Source organism: Cryptomeria japonica, chromosome 2 (genome assembly GCF_030272615.1).
Source record: "Cryptomeria japonica chromosome 2, Sugi_1.0, whole genome shotgun sequence".
NCBI classification, from domain to species: domain Eukaryota; kingdom Viridiplantae; phylum Streptophyta; class Pinopsida; order Cupressales; family Cupressaceae; genus Cryptomeria; species Cryptomeria japonica.
In genome coordinates this window covers 285,263,889-285,286,262 of record NC_081406.1, presented here as the reverse complement: position 1 = coordinate 285,286,262, position 22,374 = coordinate 285,263,889, and the positions used below count along the sequence as shown (strand labels likewise).

At 37.6% G+C, this 22,374-nt stretch overlaps 1 protein-coding gene across 1 annotated transcript in view; it reads left to right on the top strand.

Moving 5' to 3' along the window:
• The window catches only part of LOC131054466 (uncharacterized), a 107,545-nt gene extending 85,432 nt beyond the window's left edge, over nucleotides 1–22,113 (top strand). The window contains exons 7-9 of the mRNA XM_057988999.2: nucleotides 20,932–21,007; nucleotides 21,297–21,387; nucleotides 21,471–22,113. Of these exons, the coding sequence (XP_057844982.1) occupies nucleotides 20,932–21,007; nucleotides 21,297–21,387; nucleotides 21,471–21,590 (287 nt within the window). The 3' untranslated portion in view covers nucleotides 21,591–22,113. The remainder of the gene's footprint in view (nucleotides 1–20,931; nucleotides 21,008–21,296; nucleotides 21,388–21,470) is intronic.
• The last annotated feature ends 261 nt before the right edge of the window (nucleotides 22,114–22,374 follow it).

Sequence of the window (22,374 nt, the reverse complement as noted above, 5' to 3'; positions counted from 1 at the left end):
AAGTTCGCTCTTGTCCCTCACCAAGGGACCAGGGCGAAAATGGTTTGAGAGACATTCATTCAAAAGATTGAATCGATCAAGCTCAAGGTTCCCAATTAAGATGCCAATTTGGACGTAAGGGAAGTGACTTTGAACGTAAAAGGCGTGAAAATCAAGATCAAAATGCTAAAGCGCTCCTGTCCCTCTCCCAGGGATCAGAGCGATAAGGTTAATATCCATTATTCTCCCATGTTTTGGCGCCAACATCATTTTCAAATCGCATTAAATGCTAAATTTCGATAAACCTTGATATTTTTTAATTAAAAATTTGCATTTAATGGGTGCGCACAAGGCATTTAATTAATTAATTTTGCCTTTTAAAAATCGAAATAATTAATTACAAGGCATTTAATTAATTAATTAATTATTAATAAATAAAATTGGAGCGCTTGGGTTTTATTTTCTATATTTTGTAAAAGTCGGCCTCCTCTTTTTATTTAAAATTTATTTATTTGCAAAAGTCGGCCTATGGGGATTGAAGAGGTAAGCGCCTATAAAAGGAGGTGTGATATCTCATTTTAAATCATAATTTTATCATCCTTTCATATGCGATTTGGAAGACAAGGAGAAGTGCGAAATTCCATCCAAGGAGGAGTGCGAATTTTATTGCAAGTGAAGCGAATTTGTCCTCAAGGTGGTGAAATTAACTAAGGAGGTGCCTTTGCTAGAGGAAGATCGCATTGATACTTCAAATTTCGATTTTTGCCTAGGCGAATTTCCTAATTTTGCATCTTTTTAGAGTTAGCTCTCAAGTGAGGTATGGCGAAGTCTTCCCTTGTCTTGAATTTTGAATCTTGATCGTCATATCTTAAATTTTGAATTTCCTATAGCTCAATCGAATTTAGAAAATGATAACTCAAGCACTTATCATGAAGTTTCCTAAATTCAATCTCTAATCTAATCTATGTTTATACATTGCAAAATCTATTACTTATTATGAAATGTTGTGTAGGTGTTACGATGGCGACCCCGAAGGCGGGAGCATCCACCAGTCGTCCAGCTCTCATGAAGGAAGATCAGAAGAACGAAGAATTGGAGACCAAGATCGTGTCGAAGTGGAGCAACATTGGAGATACCAACTTGGGCAACTTCAGTGTGAAGAAGTTTCGAGAGGTCCTCTACATTGGCAAGCCATCACCTGTCGCAAGAAGAATAATTGAAAGTGGCATTATCAAGGCGGCCGGCTTCCCTCCAGCAATCCAGTGCCATGAGTTGATGATCGAGTGTGCTTGCCATTATGATCCACAGTCCAGATCGATAGTGTCCAAGGAAGGTGACACTTTTGCTTATCTTTCAGAGGAAGCTATCAGTGAAGCTCTTCACTTGCCAGAACATAAAGATATGATTTATAAAAGCATAGAAGGAGTCAGGTCCATGTACGAAGATGATCCAGACACTTGCCTAAGCATCATCAACAAGAATTGGTTACTCAAGAGTCGTCCTCGCCTGAGCAAGATTCCGAATACACCACATAGGATCGACTTCCAGGAGGAGTACAGAGATTTGATAACACTATTCAACCGAGTCACAGGAGCCCCTCAAGCCTTCTATTTTGAGAAGTGGATGTTCTACTTCATCCAAGTGATAGTTCAGGGAAAAGGAACAATCCATTGGGCTAGAATGATTAGCCATTGCTTGGACGTACAGTTAAGGAGATTGAAGGCTACTAAGTCTTTCCACATGAGTTCATACGTCATATATGCCTTGATCAGGAGCTTTGAATATGCAGGACTACCTCACAGAGGAGTGATTGGAAGAGGACCCGGCGAGGTCAGAGTTTGTGATTCTTATGTTCACTTGCATCATCCGCCAGGAAGTAACTACAAGTTAGTCAATGATACATTCATGATGAACATCACCAGGATATTGCAAGGCGGGATTCACAACCGATTATCTCAGGACGCACAAGAGCTGGTGAAGAGGTACGGTGCATGGTTTATCCAATTCCAGAAATTTACATATATTAGAGTTCATGGATGTCCTTCACCCCCCTATATGTTGCCGAGATATCCGACAGACAGAATAGTGTTACTTGAGGTAACAAGACAGTTGGTAGCTTATGTGAAAGCATTCAGACACAGACATGGAAATGGAGTTCCTGTGCCTATCATATTGGGCAATTCAGTTGAGGTATGTCCTAATGCTCTAGCCATGGATGATGCAGAGAAGGAGTTAGCTTTATATTCATTTTCATTCTTTGCCTTGAGAGAGAGCTTTGATCCATATGGGTATATAGAGGAGACGGTCGGAAAAAAATATAAACATGAACCTTAGGTAGAGGACTTTGTGATGAATCTCTTGGATGACCTTGAAGTGAAAAGAAAGATGCATTCTAGATTGCCTTTAGACTTCATCAGGAAATGCAAGATTTACAGAGTGGCCGACCAAGCTCAGGACAGTGGCAGACATCTCCAATCATCTTATGATCGAGAAAGCAAATCAGTGAGGCTAGATTGGAATGAACCCGAGGTTGTGAATCTAGATGCCTTGATGGCTCCAGTCTTGTCTTGTACTCGCAGATGGGTTGATGTGCAACATCAGAAGTTGAGAGAGCAAGGTATATCTATGACTTTCACTTTGGAAGAGAAACCAGTTGAGGGAGGAGCAAGTGTAAGTGCGGGTAATCCTAATCCCAGAAATACAAGCGAAGGTAACCTTCGAAGTGTAAGTGAGGGCAATCCCCATCCAAGAGGCTCGAAAAGGAAAGAGAGACCTGAGAAAAGAGAATCTTCCAAGAAGAAGCAAGAGGCCAACCGAGATCGTTCATCCGGCACATCTTCTCGACCTGAGAAGAGGACACTTGAGATAGAGGAGTCTATGGAATCAATGGTACAGAACGATAAAGAAGGACAGGCACCTCGAAGGTCACCAAGTGGGTCTCTCTAAGCTAATGAGCTACATGAAGATAAGGAAGATAACGAAGTAACGTCTCCTCTCAGGGAAGAAGAAACATTGCCCAATGAGATACAGGTTAGAGAAACAAGATCGGCCATCCCAGATTGGTTAAAGGAAAGACTTACAAGGGTGATTGTGATCGAAGACGAGGACAGTGTGATTGATTTAGAGAGCCTTGTTGGAGATTTTCAAAAGATGACAAAGAAGAGGAAAGCTACTAAGATGTCCAAGATGATCAGAGATGAGACAGGATCCAGGAAATTGCAGATAGCTACACCGGCAGTGGACAAGTATGAAGGTGAGATACTCCCAGAGGAATATGATGTAGAGACATTTGAGCTTGGTCCACCCACAACCGAACAAACGTTGGATGATGCCACTGATTCATTTGAGGCACTTAAGGACAAGCTTAGGGAAGAAATGGAAAAGAATAGGAAGCTTGAGCGAGAGGTCAGTGCTTGGAGAGGCTACTTTAGCCATCTCAATCAGCCTTTGAGACGTCAGGATCCAGCAGTATCTCCTACACAGGCACTTCCTCTTGAATCAGTTGGCGAGGCAGAGAGAGTCAGGAGTTTGGTTCAGCTTATGAGCTCATGGATTGACAAATCCCATATAGTTGCTATTGAATTTGCAACAAGGATGATGTAGACCATTCACCGAGCTATTCAGGTTCTTGAGGTCATCCACAACTTGATGATAACTGTAGCTGCTTTTGCCCATACTAAGGATGTTATCATTCCTGTCCTGCAAGTAATCAGACAAACATCAAGGAAGGTCCTAGTGCAAGAAAAGATAATGGATGGAGGACCTCATAGTTTACTTCAGTGGTCGACTTTACTCCAGATGAAGGAAGTTCTCTTCGAGGACATCAGTACTAGATGCAATCATGTTGAGGAGGTTATCCACCCGATCCAGGACAGAGTGTTTGAGGTACTACGTACTATTCTTGGCAGGAGGATCGAAGTTGAGATAGATGTGGATTTGCAGGAATTGGAAGATAGAGTCAAGGTCATCTTTTGCAAAGATGAGAATGTTATTACAAATGAGCAACGAGATCAGATGTTTGCCACCATGCTCCTGATTGAGAAGACCAAGGAACTTGAACCTGAATGGGACGCTGCTCTTCTCAAGGCATTTGATCAGGTCATCCACTTAGAAGAACGAATGAAGAATCTTCCCGAGATTCCAATTGCTGAGATCGAAGGAATCGTGTCTAGATTCATTGCATATGCTAAAAAGGAGCATTGGAAAGGGAATAAAATTCTAGATGAGAGGTTGTTATAGATGATGTGGTACTTTAATTGTCATTGGTCTATGTCTCCTAGATTTTCGTGCCAAATTTAATATTTGGCTATGCATTTAATGTTGTGCAATAAAAGGGGAACTTTTGTAATAAAACCCTAATTAGGGTTTAGGTGTCATAATCTTGGCCATTGATCTTTTTTTTGATCTGGACCGTTCATTGTAATTGAGGATGCTATACATACCCTCATTTCTTTTCATTTTGTAACTAGAACTAAAAGAAACTAGAGATTAGATATCAGCATTAGTGATTAGAGATTAGCAATTTGATAGAAGCAAGTATTTTGTAGCAAGATTGAGCTTTGAAGAAGGAATTTCAAACAATTGTTGTTCATGATGGCTTTGAGATCAATAAAATATTGAAGTTATGGTGTTTTATTGCAATTCTTGTGGTTATCTTCATGGTTGTTCGTTTTCTTGAATCATTCTCAATCAAAGTAGTGTTTTAATTTGAAGGACAAAGTGTTGGACTTGATTGTCGGTGAGATTCACTTTCCAAACCACTAGCTTCTTGCTGATTGTAGGAACGCCTTGCGTGGTCAACTGGATCAACTTGAATCACTTAAACTTTCAATCATTGTTGTATCTTGGATATGTACCTTCGTGGTAGTGTCTATGATCCTTGATGAATTGAAAAATCATTTGTTACCTTAGAAGATCGCATCAATTTCAATTGAGTTGTTATTTTATGGCAATATTGAAGTTGGTAGAATCTCGCCAAGTCTCGTCCACATTGAGTCATTCTTAGGATTAGATTAGACTAGATCCCTTGCAAGCCCTACTCTTTTGATCTTTTTTTTTTTTTGAGAGCTTGTTAGTATTAGGAAACCTTGTTCCTGCAGTTCGGATTTGGCGTAAGACCCCTTGATGAAACAGCAATCACAACGACCACTGGTGCTTATCCACACGTAGAGACCCTACTTAAAAGAACATTGAAGTCACCCTAACTGATCCTTCTTGCGATATCTTCAGCAGTTAGAGATTTTATTCAAGAGAGGATAAGGTACCCTTGGGTATTTTATTTTGTGTATGATTGTGTACAAAATACACGTCAACAGGCACCTTGATATTATTTTTTTTAGAAGATGTGAAAGGTGATCAATTTGTTTCTTTAAACACTTATGTTCATCATGGCCAGACCTCTTATAGTAAGAACACTTGACCTTCTCCTTCTTAGGCTGTTCACCTTTTGATGAAGAGGTCTGATTATTTGCTGTTGAAGTAGCAGATTTCTAATCTTTCTTCTTCTCTCCTTGGTACTTTTGTTTCTTATCTTGCTTACTAGACCCTTTTGGTTCTTTTGTGCCTTGATTTACAGCTAAGGCATATGACTTTGAGGGTTTGATTGTACCCATTTGAACCAATTTGTCCTACTCCCTAGTGAATTCTGCTGGAAATTCATCTAGAGAAGGCATTCTGAATGTGGTATTGTTGGTGTGGTTTTTATGGACGCTCAACTCAGAATAAAATTCCTAGAGATATCCTATTCTCCCTTGATCAAAATCTTCTCTGTGCTAAAAAGATGGACTTTGTGATCACAAGACGACTCCAAGGTTCCAGTTTCATGCGGATAGTTAGTTGGTTCATTGTGATTTGTTGGTATTCTCAAGAGGGACTTGTTCGAGGAGTGAATCTATCAAAGGATTCTACTGATTCCCAACACTCGTAACTTTCTTCTCTTTTTTTTTTTTAATGATTTTGCAGTAGGTTCTTTTTGATCCTACTTCTACGAAGATTTGGAAAAAAGGGAAAAAGGGGTGAGGGTTTAGGAAGATAATTGTAATGCTAATCTAATCCTATGAATTTTGGAGACGAAAATTGCAAAAGTGGAATTCAAAACCAATTCTTGCTTCGCCAAATTCAACAAATACTCAAGAACAATGCTATCTTCTAAGGAATTTAAAAGATTCTCATATCGCTCATATTCACCAACATTTTGAACAATGAATATAGCAATAGAAGTTCAGTTTTCATTTACTGGTTCAGGCTAACTTTGCACAATAATTGAAAATTATCCAATTTTCAAAAGTATGAACACATCAATTCCACATTACACAATTCTATCAAATTCTTCATTCAATCTATCAACTTGAAAATGAAATCTATTCTATTGAGAGCCAAGAAACCATGCTAACTTGCAAAAGTAGACAAAATTTCACCAACAATTGAACAGTGAATTATGTCTTAGCACTTAAGAAGTATTATTACAACGATTTCTCAAAAATCTCTACTTTGCAAATGAGAGGAGGGTTTATATAGACACCCCATTACAAAACACCGACCCAGATTGATCCAAGATTAAAACCCTAAACCCTAATTAGGGTTTGTTACAATAGTTATTCAAAGTGGGCCAATGAGAAATACACAACCATCAAATCCAGCTTTCTTCTAGAAGCGGGCATTCTTTATCCTTTCCTTTGGCAACAAATTCAATGAACCTGGTCACTATGGGGCCCAACTTTTCCATTGGGACACTTGGTAGAATGACAACCTGTTGACGTGTATTTTGTACACTATCAAACACAGAATAAAATACCCAAGGGTACCTTATCCTCTCTTGAGTAAAGCCTTTGAATGCTGAAGATATCGCGAAAAGGATCAATCAGGGTGACTTCAAGGTTCTTTGCTGTAGGATCTTTACGTGTGGATAAGCTCTCTGTGATATGATGTGATTTTGCTGGAATCACAAGGGGACTTACACTTGACGACCTGAACGTCTGATTTGCTAGAATCACAAGATTTTACCGGCTTTGATTTGAAAAAAAGGAAAAAAGATGAGGGTGAGGAAAGGACCTAATTCTGATACTAAGAATGTAGGAGCAATGAATGATCTTTGATGAGATTCTAACTAAGTCTTGTTTTGACATCACAGGACCATCTCCACAAGGTTAGTGCGATCTTCGAAGGAAAGCTTCGACAAGGACGGCCTTCTTCGGTCGAGCATCATCAAGAATGACTTCTTCCAATCCAGCATTCCAAGGCGAGGTACATCATCATCCTGCACATCAAAGACAAGAGAAGTTAGAGCAAGGGTTCGTTGAAGAAGTAGATAGTTTCAGAAGAGTTAATTAAAGATAGCTTCTCAGCATCATCAAATTGAATATCTACCAAGCTACAAGTGTCAGACGAGGTGGCATCCCAATCATCACTTCTCTAGTGTGTGGGGTCCACCTCAGCATGTCCAGATTCAATGTACCTAACTCATGGGAAGTGGCACAAACTTCTATGTACCTACCCCAGCTATCCATTGGTCGAATTTTCCAGAGAAGACATGTGTCCAATTAATACAATTTTATCATTGGTCAAGTATTAAATGTTATGTAATGGTTGTAACAAACCCTAATTAGGGTTTTCATTGTTGAATCTTGGCCATTGATCTCAAATTGATCTTAGCCATCGAATTGTATTATGGGCACTATATAAGCCCCGACTCTTCATTTGTAAAGGTAGTTAGAGAAGAGAAGAAGGAATAGAATAGAGAGTAGTTAGAATAGTGAATTAGTCAGTTGATAGAATAACAATTAGAGTAGAGTAGAGAGAGAAGGCAAAGATTGTTGCCAAGATGTTGTTGTAAAAGACTTGTAAAACTTCATTGAAGAAATGGTGAAATTTATGGGTCGATTCGACAATTTGCATGGTCTCTATACTTCTCATATTTGATTTCATGTTATTAGATGAGTGGAAGAAATGTGCTTGATTGATGGTGAAATTCGTATATCCATACTACTAGCAGTTTGTTGATTGCAGACTTGCCTTGTGCAGTCAACTGGAATCATTCAGCTTAAGCTTAACTTCAATTGTCGCTTCTTCATTGATATGGATCAGCTTGATGGTGTCTATGCCTGTAGTGATGATTTGAACATCATAAAGCTTTCCTTCAAAGATCACACTAACCTTGTGGAGATGGTCCTGTGATGTCAAAACAAGACTTAGTTAGAATTTCATCAAAGATCATTCATTGCTCCTACATTCTTAGTATCAGAATTAGATCCTTTCCTCACCCTCATCTTTTTTCCTTTTTTTTCAAATCAAAGCCGGTAAAATCTTGTGATTCTAGCAAATCAGACGTTCAGGTCGTCAAGTGTAAGTCCCCTTGTGATTCCAGCAAAATCACATCATACCACAGAGAGCTTATCCACACGTAGAGATCCTACAGCAAAGAACCTTGAAGTCACCCTGATTGATCCTTTTTGCGATATCTTCAGCATTCAGAGGCTTTACTCAAGAGAGGATAAGGTACCCTTGGGTATTTTATTTTGTGTTTGATAGTGTACAAAATACACGTCAACACAACCTTGTATTCCATCAGGTCCATCTTATCAGTTTTCAAAAACCATCCTCAATGAACAAAAGTGAGGATGCCTTGCCAAAATATTGCTTTTGGATTGGATTTGCGGAAGTGAAGAAGTTGCTTTGAACTTTGGCCTTAAGGTTCTCTACATTCATGTCCTTGTCTCAAACTATTTCCTGCTCAAGCACTTTGGAGACTGTGACGAAGACCTTGTCTTGGATTGCTCTGATTGTTTCTTCTATTTTGGCATCACGAATCTTCATCTTTTCCAAGAAATATTTATGGATTAAGGAATTTTCTTTGCCTTCTTTTCTTGAAGTCTTTGAGGTCCACATGGCGAAGGTTAGTATCTCCAACCTTCTTCCACTTTGTCACAATCTTGGATTCTAGCTTTGGTCCTTTGTTATTGAACCTCATCTATACATTTCTTGAAATCCTTCCTTGAGTTGACATCTACCACCTGAAAATCATGAAAATTTTCTAAGTTAAAAACCAATAAAGGGGTTTGATGTTAATTCCCAGCCTAGAATGCAGAGCTTGAAGGAATTTTCAATGGATAAGTCTTTTTAGACTTATGAAATTCTAGGAATTAGACTTAGTAAATTTTTTTAAATTGAAGCATTTGCCCCTAAAAGCATAAAAAGCAAGATAATTTTGAATAAAACTTGAAGAATCTGAAGTGAAATTTCTCTTGGAAATCCAGAGAATTAGAAACTCTTACTGAAAGTTTGAAAGAAATTTGGAATTTTGAATGAAAATCTGTCTTCAACACTTAGTAAACCTGGGAATCTTGATGAAATCCCTCAAATTGCTTAAGGAATCACTCTCAACTTTGTCTTCAAGCATGGAAATTGGTTTTGAAATTCTCCTAGAAGATGTCTTTGAAATTTGTACTTTCAAACTTTTCAACACTTAGCCAAGTTTCATAGAGTTTTGAACCTTTTCAACGCTTAGCCAAATTTTATAGAGTTTTGAACCTTTTCAACACTTAGGCATTCCATATGCTTCAGCAGACTTGATGTTGGGTCAAAGAATTTTCTTATTCCCAAGGCAGAATTAATATTTGGACAAGGAATTTTGACTATCCTTGGGCAAACTTGGCACTTGATTTCCACTTTTCTTTCAATCCACCAACACTTAGCCAAATTTTCCTCCATCTTTCTTGAATGGATTTGCTTCTTGCTCGAGGAATTTCCTTGACCCTTAGCCAAATTTTTGAACTTTCCTCCAAGGTATCAACACTAAACCAGTTTTCTGAATTTATCCTCCAAGTCATCGATACTTAACCAATTTTCTGATCCCCTCCTTGGGCAAACTTCATGCTGCCACAAGGAAATTTCTTATGCTAGCTTGGGCGGACTTGGTGTTGCCTTGGAAATTTTGCCACAAGGCATGGGCATGGGCAGGCTTCAGCATTGTTGAGGATTTTTTCACTTGCCAAAACACTTAGCTAAATCTTCTCTTCCTCATCTTGGGCAGATTTCTTCTTGTTTTCTACCTTTGCTTTTTTTGAATTCTTCTTTTCAACCTTTTTGCTTTATTTCACTTCACTTTGTCAAGAATTTTCAAACTCTTTTCTTCCATTGACTTGTGCGAATTTCCTTGTGCTTTATTTCTTTTTTTGCTTATCTTGTTTTAATCCACCTCAAGCTAACCAAATTTTCTTTTCAACTTGGGTGAATTTCTTGCTTTTCTCCCTTGCTTCTATCTTACCCAAACTTCTCATTTACTCATCTAGGGCGGACTTTGCACTAGCTTAGGGAACTTTGTCATGAGGTAGGGTGGACTCTGCACTAGCTTAGGTAACTTTGTCATGAGGTAGGGTGGACTTTGCACTAGGAAAGGGAAGTTTATGCTATCCTTGGGCGGACTTTGCTTGATGTCAAGGAACTTTTCACCTTGCTTGGGCGGACTTGGATGTGGCATGATGAATTCTTGCTTGGAGAAGGGCAGACTTCACTTGCCTTTGGAAATCTTCCTAATACCATGGGCGGACTTCACTTGCCATTGGAAATCTTCCTAATACCATGGGCAGACTTGATGTCTTGGCTGGAAATTCTTTCCATGTCCTAACACAGCTAAATTTCTGACTTTTCCCTTCTCATAATGGCAACACTTAACCAAATTTTTCTTACCCTCTAGGGCGGTCTTGGTCATAGCACAAGAAATTCTTCTATGATCCTAAGGTGGACTTTGCTTGAAACAAGAAATTCATTCTCACACCTTGGGCGGACTTCACCTTGACCCAAGGAACTTTCTCATGTCCCAAGGCAGACTTCATCATTGATTGGAAATTTTTCACTTGCCATGGGCAGACTTGGTGCTGCCTTCAAAATTTTTTCATTGCTGAGTGAACTTTGACATTTAAACAAGAAATTCTCACCATTCTTGAGCAAACTTCATGCTTAGCTAGGAATTTCTTGACTTGTAAGGCTAACTCATTACTTGACCAAGGAGGCTTATTCTTTTACCATAGCGAACTTAATCATGAAACATGGAATTCGTCCATGGATAGACATTCTTCATGATTTGAGCAAGGATTTCTTAATTTGAGTTCTAGACTTAGTAAAATTCTGGTGATCTTCAATTAGCTTTTTAGAAAACATCCTCTGGATTCGAAAGCGACTTCATACCTGGTTTATTCTGGATGAACCTTCTTGACTTAACTCTTTTCCTAACTTTGAAATCATTTGTCATGTCCCCATATCAAATTGATGTAATAATATTTGACTGACAATGATAAATATTGATTAATAATAATATTTATTTATATATATTTGATCTATTAATAATTGTTTATTTATTTAATTTTAAAATATTTGGAAGAAATAATCATATCTAATCAATTAATTAGTTAATTGCCCTAAGCAGATCGATTTTTGAACTAATGCTAAACTTATGATTACATCCACTAACAACTATCTTATTAAGAGGCACGATATTAAGGGAAGCTAGCGAATCTATCTATTTAATGATAAGCCACTAATGTGAATACCCTCGATTTGTTATGAGGAGACACTTTTAAGGGTAGACTTGTCTCTAGCTTTCAAGGAGACACGACTCTTTGTATTTGGAAAATATACGAGTATTGTCTCATACAAGGAAGGGGGATTAATAGTCGGCAACAAAGTTGAACTACTCGCCACTCGGCAAAACTCTCCAAGGTTTGGGAAGAAAAACTCGAGAAAAACTCGGAAAAACTCGGTGAAAAACTGAACAACTTAAAAACATGCTTAAATTTAATTAAAAATGCATTTTTTTAGCAAAATTTAATGAGAAGATGCATCAATGAGTCAATAAATGAGAACACAAAAGAAACAAGCCGATTCTAGATATATTTAAATGCAAAGTATCTACAAAATCACATCCTCACGAGGACTGCTGATGGTTGGAGGCCTGGAAGAAAAATAGTAAATAGTTTTTGTAAAACCAAAAGTAAATACATCATTACAATTACAACTTCCTCTTCCCAGCTCTAGCAAAAACTAGGGGAGAGGTAGAACTAGAGGGTCTAGTCCTAGAAGTCTGTAGTGGGCATGACTCGTGTGACTGTGCCTCCTCACTCGATATGGCTGGCTCATCCTCCATCCTGGCTGAAGATATGTCTCCAGCTGCTTGTGGCACTGACAATGACTCCTCGTCCTCATCCTCTTCCTCCTCAATGTCATCCAATGTGAAACCAAATCCACCCCCCTCCTCCTCCATAGCTTGCCTCTCGAAATCAGTGATATCATCCTCGGAAAACAATGGAGGCTGCTCCTGTGATGTCCAATCACTGTAAGGATCTATATCATCCAAGTCAATTGGACCACCTTCTACTTTCTCTACCTTCCTTACGCACAATCGAAGATTATATTGCACGAAGACAAGGTCATTGAGGCGTTTTTGCGCTAACTTGCTCCTCTTCTTCGTGTGGATTGCTTCAAACAATCTCCAATTGCACTCACAACTGGATGAACTACAAGGCTGACATAAGACTTTGAGGGCAAATTTTTTGAGATGTGGGGTGTTTCCACCCCAATTTTGCCACCAAGCATTTGCAATTTTTTTTTTTTTTGAAAAGTTAGAAAGCAAAGAGAAAAGAGAAAACATAATTTATCAATTTATCAATCACTTTAGATCCCAAAATTTAAATGGCAAATGTTATACCTAAGGTTTGAGTGGTTCTTCCTCTCCTAGTCCTCTTTGAAGAGAATAGCTTACCCCTTGCTTCCTCATAATTTTGGAGTTCGCCCACAATGAGGTCTCTCTCCTCAACATCAAGTACCATCCTCTCAATGCATGTACTGAGGCCCTCCATAACCTCTCCATTAGGATCTGAGTAAGAATCCCCAAACCTAAAACGAGGGTTGACGAAGTACCTTGTTGTATGAATGGGTTGGTGGAGCTGATTGTTCCACCTTCTATCAATAATCTCCCAAATGGGATCAAATTTGAGTTTATCCCCCGTGTAGAAATTTTTGATAGACTCCTTGGCCTTATCCATGGCCTCATAAATATACCCCATTGGGGTTTTATCCCCATCCACCAAGCGGAGAACTCTAACCAAGGGCTCTGACACCTACAATTGCAAAATACAAATTATAAAAAGATTAATTAATGAAGTTACAAATTAGTAATGAGAGACTTGAATCAAGATTAATTAAAAATTAAATTTTTGAAGTTATCTTCACAATCTCTGCAACCCTTTGTGCAAATCGGCTGTCGAAGACTATGCATGCGACAACCTCTCCTTCAGGCTTCTTTGAATATGGTGAGTTTAGCCATGCTCCACTCACAAACATTTGTTTCAATGAAGTCAATGCAGCAAGAAGGATTTGCAACGTCAAGAAAATCGTTGCAAACCTTGTGACACCAACTCTCACCAAATCTTTCCCTTTGGTGTGCTCTCTCATCAAATTTAGAACCCAAGGGTGATTGTAAATATATTTGGTGATCCTCCTTTCATCTTCCACAACTGGAGTCACCCACTCAAGTTTTCCTATGTCCTCCAAAAGAAGGTCAAGGACATGTGCTGCACAAGGTGTCCAAAAAAAAGTGGGGTGCATCTCTTGGAGGATTCTATCTGCAAAAGAAGAAGTTATTTTTAAGAAAGATGCAACCAAGAAAAACAAAGCCACAACAAATGAAAATATTGCTAAGGTGATAATTCAAAAGGATTCTCCTGCTGACACATATGCTGCTGCATTATCTGTGATGATTTGCACCACATTCTCTACTCACACCTCCATGACAACGTGCTCCAACATTCCAACCAATGTTTTTGCATTTTTCACCTTGCTGGAGGCATCGACCGATTTCAAGAAGACTACATTTTCCTTGCAAGCAGCCAAAAAATTAATGATGGTGGGGTTCTTGCCATCTGTCCGCCCATCAGAAAGAATGGTGCAGCCATATTTTGCCCATTTAATTTTTTGTTCCTCCACTAGTTCTTTTTCCCTAGGAACTACATTTGTGAGCAACTGTCCTGGATAATTTTTTTTGTTCTTAGGAGCAATAAGAATTACCAACCGACACATAACCCATTAAGGTTAGAAAACATAAACTCAAAGTTTGCTGAAAATGCAACCCTTCCACTTTTTGATAACCAAGTGCCCAATGTGGGAATGTGAGAGCATACAGTGATGAGGGGATTGTTAGATCACAAATCTTTTTTTGGATTGATAAAGTAAATACAGTACTAGGCGACAAGCTAGCCCCTTTCGCTTACCCAGCGGGAAAGCAAGAAACTTGGTGGTGAACCAGCCAAGAGAACCATATAGTAGACACAAATCACTCAACTGCAATATTTCAGCGGGAGGACTGAATTACAAAATACTCAACTTGACCACTTATGCAGCGGGAGGACCATTACAACCAATCATCACTCGACCGCTTATGCAGTGAGAGGATTGAGTTACAATTTAACAGATGTAGGCGGCAAGCCAACCTCTTCCACTTTTCAGCGGGATGAGAAATTACAATCCAGAATGGGTTAGTAGTACTACTACTTAACCTTACAATAAAAGGGAGAGTGAGAGTAGAAGAATAATGCTGAACATAAAAGATAATGATCATGAAACTCTTCTAACATCAAAACAACAGGCTGGAAATGCATAACCATCAGCCTATAAACCCACTAAATCACTCATACCTCTCTCAATACTCACTCAAACCACCTCAAATCACTCCCAAACTAACACTACAACAACAACGACTAAAACAAACCAAATGAAAGCCATCAAAACCTCCCACATTATTTGGCACACATCCCAATGCACCCTCAAAACCCCACGCCTAGCTAGGTAATTTCGATTTGATTTAATAAATTCAATACTCAATGAAAGGTGCCACAAACTTACAATATGAATCGCCAGCAGTAGGAAGGATGATTGAACTAGTACCCAGAATGGCCAAACACTCAAGCAGAGAGGTGTGATAAAAAAATGTGCTTCAGCCACAGGGAAACCAGCAACTCCAGAAATCACTCCAAACACCAAAAAGACTGAGATATGCAATGAAAGTATCATAGATTACAACATGCAACTAGGTACTATATTTCAAGTACAAAACTGGAAAGCACTAGGGAACCGTACTCCGAAGCTTCAAAGTTCTGACGCCAATCCGACAGCATAACAATGCAAATTTTCAAGATGACCAAAATGAGAGCCCAAGGGTCATATTTATAACTTCATACCTTCCCAAATGCAAATGCAAATGCAAATGGCGCCAAACTCCATTCAAATTCACTTTCATTTCGCCTTATGTCTCCCCACCAACATGGCGCCCACTTACCCTTTCCTAGGCAAGTTCGAACTTTCCTTAGGTGGCGTCATTTTTGCAAATTTTAAACATTAAACAAAAGATGTTTAATCCTCCTAAGTTGCCACCAACAATTTTGCCCTTTGACTTAGGAAAAAACACATGAATATCAACTACTTATTTTTCCCTAAGTCATCTTTAACAATTAATTAGTAACTGCAAATATTTAAATATTAAACCTTTGACAAGGAAATAATATTTAATTAAATTACTTATGACTTCCATAATGATTATTAACAGAAACCCGGATGAAGTGAAGTAAAGAAGACCAAAGAATTGCTGCAAGACCAGGACCTTATCCACTGCCAAAAATAGATTACTCCATACTGCCACTTACTAAAAATAGCAAGTCATGAATTACTGCTCCGAAAAGTATGATCTTCGCACCCAATGATAGAGCATGGAAAGCTCAGTAGGACAACATCATCCAAACAACCAACCCCTAACTTACTAGTAAGTTCTCGCGTACAGGTCTTAGGAATAGGCCAATGGACCACTAAAAGCACGCCATCAAGAAGGGGACATTACAACAACCTACAAGAATAAAGTGAAATTAGTTCGTAGTACACAATCTTGATTTAATAAACAAGAAATTTAAAAAACAATTAAAAATGAAATCAAGTGGACTATTTAGTAATTTACTAACCTCCCACTCAAATCCTTGCTCGAAGGGGCCTTGTACCTCTTTTCTGCAATTGTCATTGTGGTCACCAAATTTAACCAAAAAGGATTGTCTGCCACATTGAATGAGATGTTGTTGAAGTACCAAAAATCAGCACATGCAATGTCGGCTTTCTCATGCGCCTCCCTATTCCATCCAGTGGCCTCTAATGATGGTTGTGCTCCAGGTGTGTTCCTGGGCACATAATAATCACCTATGGACCTTGATTGTGATGCAATAGTGCCACTGCCAGTGCCAGGTACTCTACTAGAGGAAGCAAAAGCGATGGGTGAGGTGGTGGTGGGTTTGCGGATACGTGGGCCACACCGAGAGCCCACTATCCCCTCAAGTGCTTCTTGTTCTTCTTCAATGTCAATAGAGGCACCTTGAGATTCAGGTATGGCTGATCTCATGGATAGCTTTGCCCTCTCTCTTTGCAATTTCTTCTCTTCCCCAGCTGCAAGTAGGGTATTCATTTGTCTTTTTATTTCAGGAGTGGTTCCTATGCATTCTCTAACATCATGCTTGTCTATGCCTGCAATGTGGTATTTGAGGCGGTTGATGCCTCCATGAAGTATTTTTTCACACTCTATGCAAATAACTGTTCCAGGATCCGGTTCCTCATAAGCATACCTCCAAGCCCTATCTCTAGCACCTTTACGACGGGTGCCTATATATCCAGATGGGCATGGTTCTTGTGGCCAATTAGAACTTGCCATAATTAATGCTTAGTTAACCTACACATACAAAGTGAAAAAAAAAAGTTAGCATTTAGTTAAACAATTTAGCAAACTATCTAAATTAGTTGATAAAAATTTAGACATCATTCAAAGTTTAAAAAAAACAAAAAACTATTAGGGTTTGATTTTTTTTGGAAAACTAGATATTTTTCAAAAAAATAGTGAAAAAATCAACAAAACTTGTCAAAACTAGTGTTAAATCTTGTTCAAATAACTTAAAAAGATTTTAGATTACTTGGGAATGATTTCTAACTAATCTATAGATTCAACAAAAAACAAACAAAATGTTTTAAAAAAGCATAGGAAAAAAAAAAAAATCAACTTGGGAATCTGATTTTTCTTGAAAAACCACCTCAAATCCCCTTCAAATCCACTTGGAATTCGCAAGAATCGCTCAAAATCACCTTGCAAGAGTGTTGGAGTCACTCTTCCCCATTCTCAACAAAAAAACCCAAGGTAAAATGATGATTAAAATTGTGTTTTTGATGTTGTGTGGTTTTCTGCTATAGCGGCTAAGTTTTATTCAAAAACTCGGCGAAACGCCGAGTTGTTGGCAAAAACTCGACAAGTTTTACTCTAGAGTTAAAGTGAAAAAAACTTGCTAGGGTAAAAAAATCGGCGAGTTTTTAAAACTCGTCGAGTACCCTGCGAGTAGTCCAACTATGGTCGGCAAGATCGTTCAAATCAAAACTGTTATTAAGTTACAGACAGTAACATCTTGGTTCTTGGTGGTATGCACGGGGATGTGCTTAATATATGCAACTTGATAATATTCTTATGCAGGATTTAGTAGTAATATTTAATAGTAATATTAATATAGACTCTAATACGTAAGACAATCATATTTAATCTCATATACAGTGGTAGACCATATTTGACGCATGTCAGATCTATCTGCCTTTTCAACCACTAGATAGACTAATAATTAGTGTTTTAGGCAATGGTAGTGTTAATGATTTATATAATAGGTAATATAATTTGATTTATATTCATATATATATATATTTGATCAAACAAATAACTATATTAGATTGTAAAATGAGAAAGAACTCATAAATAAATAATTTAAATACACCATTCCTCTTGCTGCTATTATGAGTATTTAAGATGGGGATGAGATGTTGCAAAGAGGGGCAGTCTAAATCCAAGCAATAGGTTAAGTCCCAAGATAGGGAGGGGATCAACAACCCATAAACCTTGAGGGTATAGACCCAAGATAGGTAAGGGCTTGGATCTATAAACTTTGAGGGAACCTATTGTATTTGGTCTCTAAGTGTTGGTAACATACATAGACTCTTCTCCCCTAAAACTGAAATAGTAGCAGTGTCTGATATCTATATTAAGAATTATGAATAATGAAATTAATCATCTAGTGAGGAAAATAAATAAGCATTTGTTAATAACTAATAAATTGAAGAATATCAACGACTGACTTCATGATTAGTCTCTCAACCAATTTTAGTATATTGAAATAGATTAATTATGTTAATCAGGTAGGGGACATTACACCACCTATGATCCCGAAAAAAGAAAAAAACAACTTTCTATTATTAGAAAAAAGTAGATTGAAAAAGAAGGTTCTCGGATTGGCCCCAAAATGCCAAAAACAAAACTTTCCAAATTTAGATAAAAGCAAAAAAGATTTTTTTTCTAAAAATAGGAAGTTGTCAGAATTGACCCTAGGAAGTTGCATTTTTACTTACACCTGTTCAGGCACATCTGTGGCATCAAAACACTCTTTTGACCATTCCTTCATTGACTTTGGAGACTTCCAAATTTCGAAGAACATCACTCATTTTCTAGGCTAGAGACTGGAGACAAAATGCTAAGATACCAAAACACTACCCTAAAAAGCAAAAAACAAGGGGGTCCCCATTTGCAATGGGGCAATGTGTGAAAACATCACAATAGGTACCTAGGGCACATTTTGTAGTTTAGAATGTAGAAACAAACACTGAATAGTTAAGATTGAGCTTTAGAAAGGATACTCAAGATCAAATGCTTATCATCCTTCTTGACTCCACACTATTCCAATTGTAATCTTACAGATTTGAGTTTTGTGAAGAAGTCTTGTATGGTGTCAAAATTGGTTGGACTCAACCCTATGAGTTCATTCTCCAATTGCTGACCTCTTAACTCATACTGTTTAGTTTCTAAAGTGGTCCACACTCCATTTGGTGTAGTGGTAGATTTAATGTGAAAAAGGAGTTCAGGAGAGACTAACATACACAAAGTACCAAATATTTCATCACATTTATTAAACCATTTTATCTTTTCAGCATCATTTTGAGGTTTAGTTTCAAGCTCCATAGTAACATGATGATATCCATGTTTTTTCAAATATATTATCATGTTAGATTTCTATTCAAAATAATTGTATGGTGTTAAAAGAGGAAATGTAGATGCATCCATGGTAGCAGAAAAGAAGATTGCAAAAAATCAGAAAAAGTTTAAGAAAGAAGATGCAGAAGACATCGCCCCTTTCCACTAGTCTCAAAAAATCATCTCCCCCCCTCTCCCCGCCCCCCCCAAAATATTACAAGGTTGGTACATTACAATTAGTGCGTTTACCATGCCTTTTATTAGATTTCAATGCTTTCTAGGCCTCTAAGGGCCAAAAATTTAAAAAAATGATACAAATACATTTGATGCATAATCTGAAAAAATAAACCTTATAATTGTGTAATACTCTTTAGTACCTTTCCAACGCCTATTCGTTTTTGAGAAATGGAGTTCCGAGGTGAAAGATATGGCCTATTGAAGAGAAAAAGATGCAACTGATTCAACCTGCAATATCTGATGGAAAATGACAAATTTTTAATGAAAACCACGTGGATGGAAAGTGCTCATTTCCAGCTTTCCGTCAAGTACTCGTTTTGAAAAAATCTGACACTTGAGTCAAAAATTATGCAATTTTTTTTAAAGTTGCTAAATTTGCCAGTCAAAAACGGCTCACCCCTGATTCAAACTTAATTTTTGCAAAATGTATTAATTTTATGCAAAAAATAAGAGATACCTAGATGGTTTTTTGATGCTAGGAAGTAAACCCAGAAATCGATTTTCCGACAAAGAAGTAGAAGCTGGATTTCTGAAGTCAAAATGAAAACAACTTTAGTGAAATTTTGAATTTTGATTTTTACTATCTCCAAATTCTGATTTTGGAGAAATAAAAGCCACTTTTGACTTTTTCAAACCTTAAGCACACTCAAAATGCTGAAGAAGCCTCCAATATTACTAAAAAACTGCAATCACCCAAATCTCACAGGAACACATGTATATAATATATATAAACGAGATTAACTAGAAGCTTATTTTTCTTTAAACTATTATGATTCTCCAAGTCACACGATAATGCAAGAGAAGAGTATGCTTTGATTTTTAAGAAAAATTATAGCTATCTAATGGTCTCAAATCTCTCTAAAAAATCATAAAAACAATGAGTTATACTAGACAACATGGCTTTGATACCATGTTAGATTCTGCGAGAACCGAGAACCAAGCTAGGATCTGATGTCGGCTGTAGATCACATGCAACCCCAAGCAACAGATGATCAAAGATCAAAATAGTTAATGAAAATAAATCTAAAATAAGGGAAAAATAGAGACAAAGAAAGACACCATTTGAAGGACAGTGAACCATCTATTGAGGGCAGCGAACTTCACCCTAGGTGCAGCAACTGTTCTTTCTGGCAGTAGTCATCATTTGAAGGTCAGCGAACTATTCTTGAAGGCTGCAAACATCATCCTAAGATCAGCGAACTTCATCTTTGTGGCAGCAATATGTGTATTGCAGATAAGTTCATCATTGCAGTTTGCCCTAGGTTGAAGATATTACTGTGCATAGTTTATTGATTGCTTCAAGTGTTGAAGCTCATTGTAAAGATACATTTGGTTATTGCTTAATAAAGATCTGAGATTAGTTGCTGGGTTTTTCACTTCCAAGAGGGAGTTTTTCCCAGGGTATATTGGTGTTTATTGTGCACATTGATTCGGTTCTGTTATTTCTGATTATTTTGCTACAGTCTGATACAAAACTAACAGTTAGGTGCAAATTAGTTGGAAGAGATAATAATTGTTTCTTTGTAGAATGAGAATGAATGAAATGCTTTGATACATTAATTTATTGGTGAAAACTTGGTTTGACTTCTCTTTTCTTGAATAGAATAAAGCTGACTTTTGTGTGCTTTTGATATCTGTTTCAGCAAGCGGTAAGGCTTCAGAATTTGGTGGTTTGACTGGAGGCTACATGTTTGAAAGTTCAACTGGATTAGCACGAGCGTATGTTGCATTAATACCGTTTGATTTTCTTGCAATTTCTGGAAAATAATCCTTTCTTGGCTCAAGTTTGTGTTAAGGAACTCTAGTTGTTTTGCACATAGGGAAATAAAAAATAAAAAGTCGAAGTAGTAAAAATAGAAGTGATGTGTGCTAAATCGCTAGTTTTTTGTTTTGTTTAGTGAACCCAACTGGCAATAGTAAAGTTTGACTTTGTTAAGGATTTTCAAGATCATTGTGTGGGTTTGTAAGATGGATTTGTGGCTACAATTGTTGTTTTTCCTATCTACAGGTTATTGAGCAAGCCTACCTGTCCTGTTCTTGAGGAACTTGGAAAGAGTTTATCATTTGAGATAGCAGTCGGATTAAATGGTCGAGTTTGGGTAATAGACCTTAAATTTTTATATTTTTGAGATGTATAATTTGAGATTGCTCAAGAGCTTATGTTTGTATCTTTTTGATTAAGGTGAATGCTCCATCTCCTTCTACGGTCATTCTTGTTTCAAATGCCATCATGAATGCAGAGTACTTGAGTGGGGTTCAACAAAAGATTATGGTGCAGAGACTTTTGCAGAGAGTTCAATAGTGCGGATCTTTACTAGTACATTTATCTGGGCATTGTTTATCTGAGTAATTGTGTTGTAATTAATTGTCAATGATTGCAGAAGATTAATTTTCTTTGTTGTGACTTTATTCGATTATGAATACTCTCACAGCTATTGGAGATGCTTCCAAAATGGTAATCAATTCTTAATTAACATAGCAGTTAAAGCTTCACAATTTATTCCGACTGAAATACTGCAGATGTTGATCTAATTTGAACAATAGGCCGACTTTCTTCTTTGTTAGAAGCACTACATTCGGAGGATGCTTGGTGAATATTGTGTCTTAGAAACTATCCATGCATAACTTTCTGGCCAGGAGAGATATAAAATCAGTTGGGCACCAGAGAAAAATCCATCAGCGCTAGGCACCTCACTGCAAATTACTCAAGGTCATCACTCATATTTTCAGAAAATTTCTCATTTGACTGACTTTAAAGCATTGATTGTAACCAGGAAATCATTGAATTGATTAAATCATGTCACCTTGCCATCCATCAAGAACAATTTTGTGTTTAATAATGGGATCTTACATCTAAATGATTTGCACCACATAATGTGGTTAAAATGAAATGACTTTGTTAACCAGTTTATTGATGTACTTTAGAGTGAAGTCTAGTTGCAACACAATGCTCTAACGGCCTTACCTTTTTAAGAGCAGGGCATATATGAGGTTTAGTTGTTTTTTGAATGCAATAACGAATTGTAGATCTCAAGGAAGAAAAATATGTATGCAAAGGTGGATGAGAATTTGGTTTGAGCTCCAGT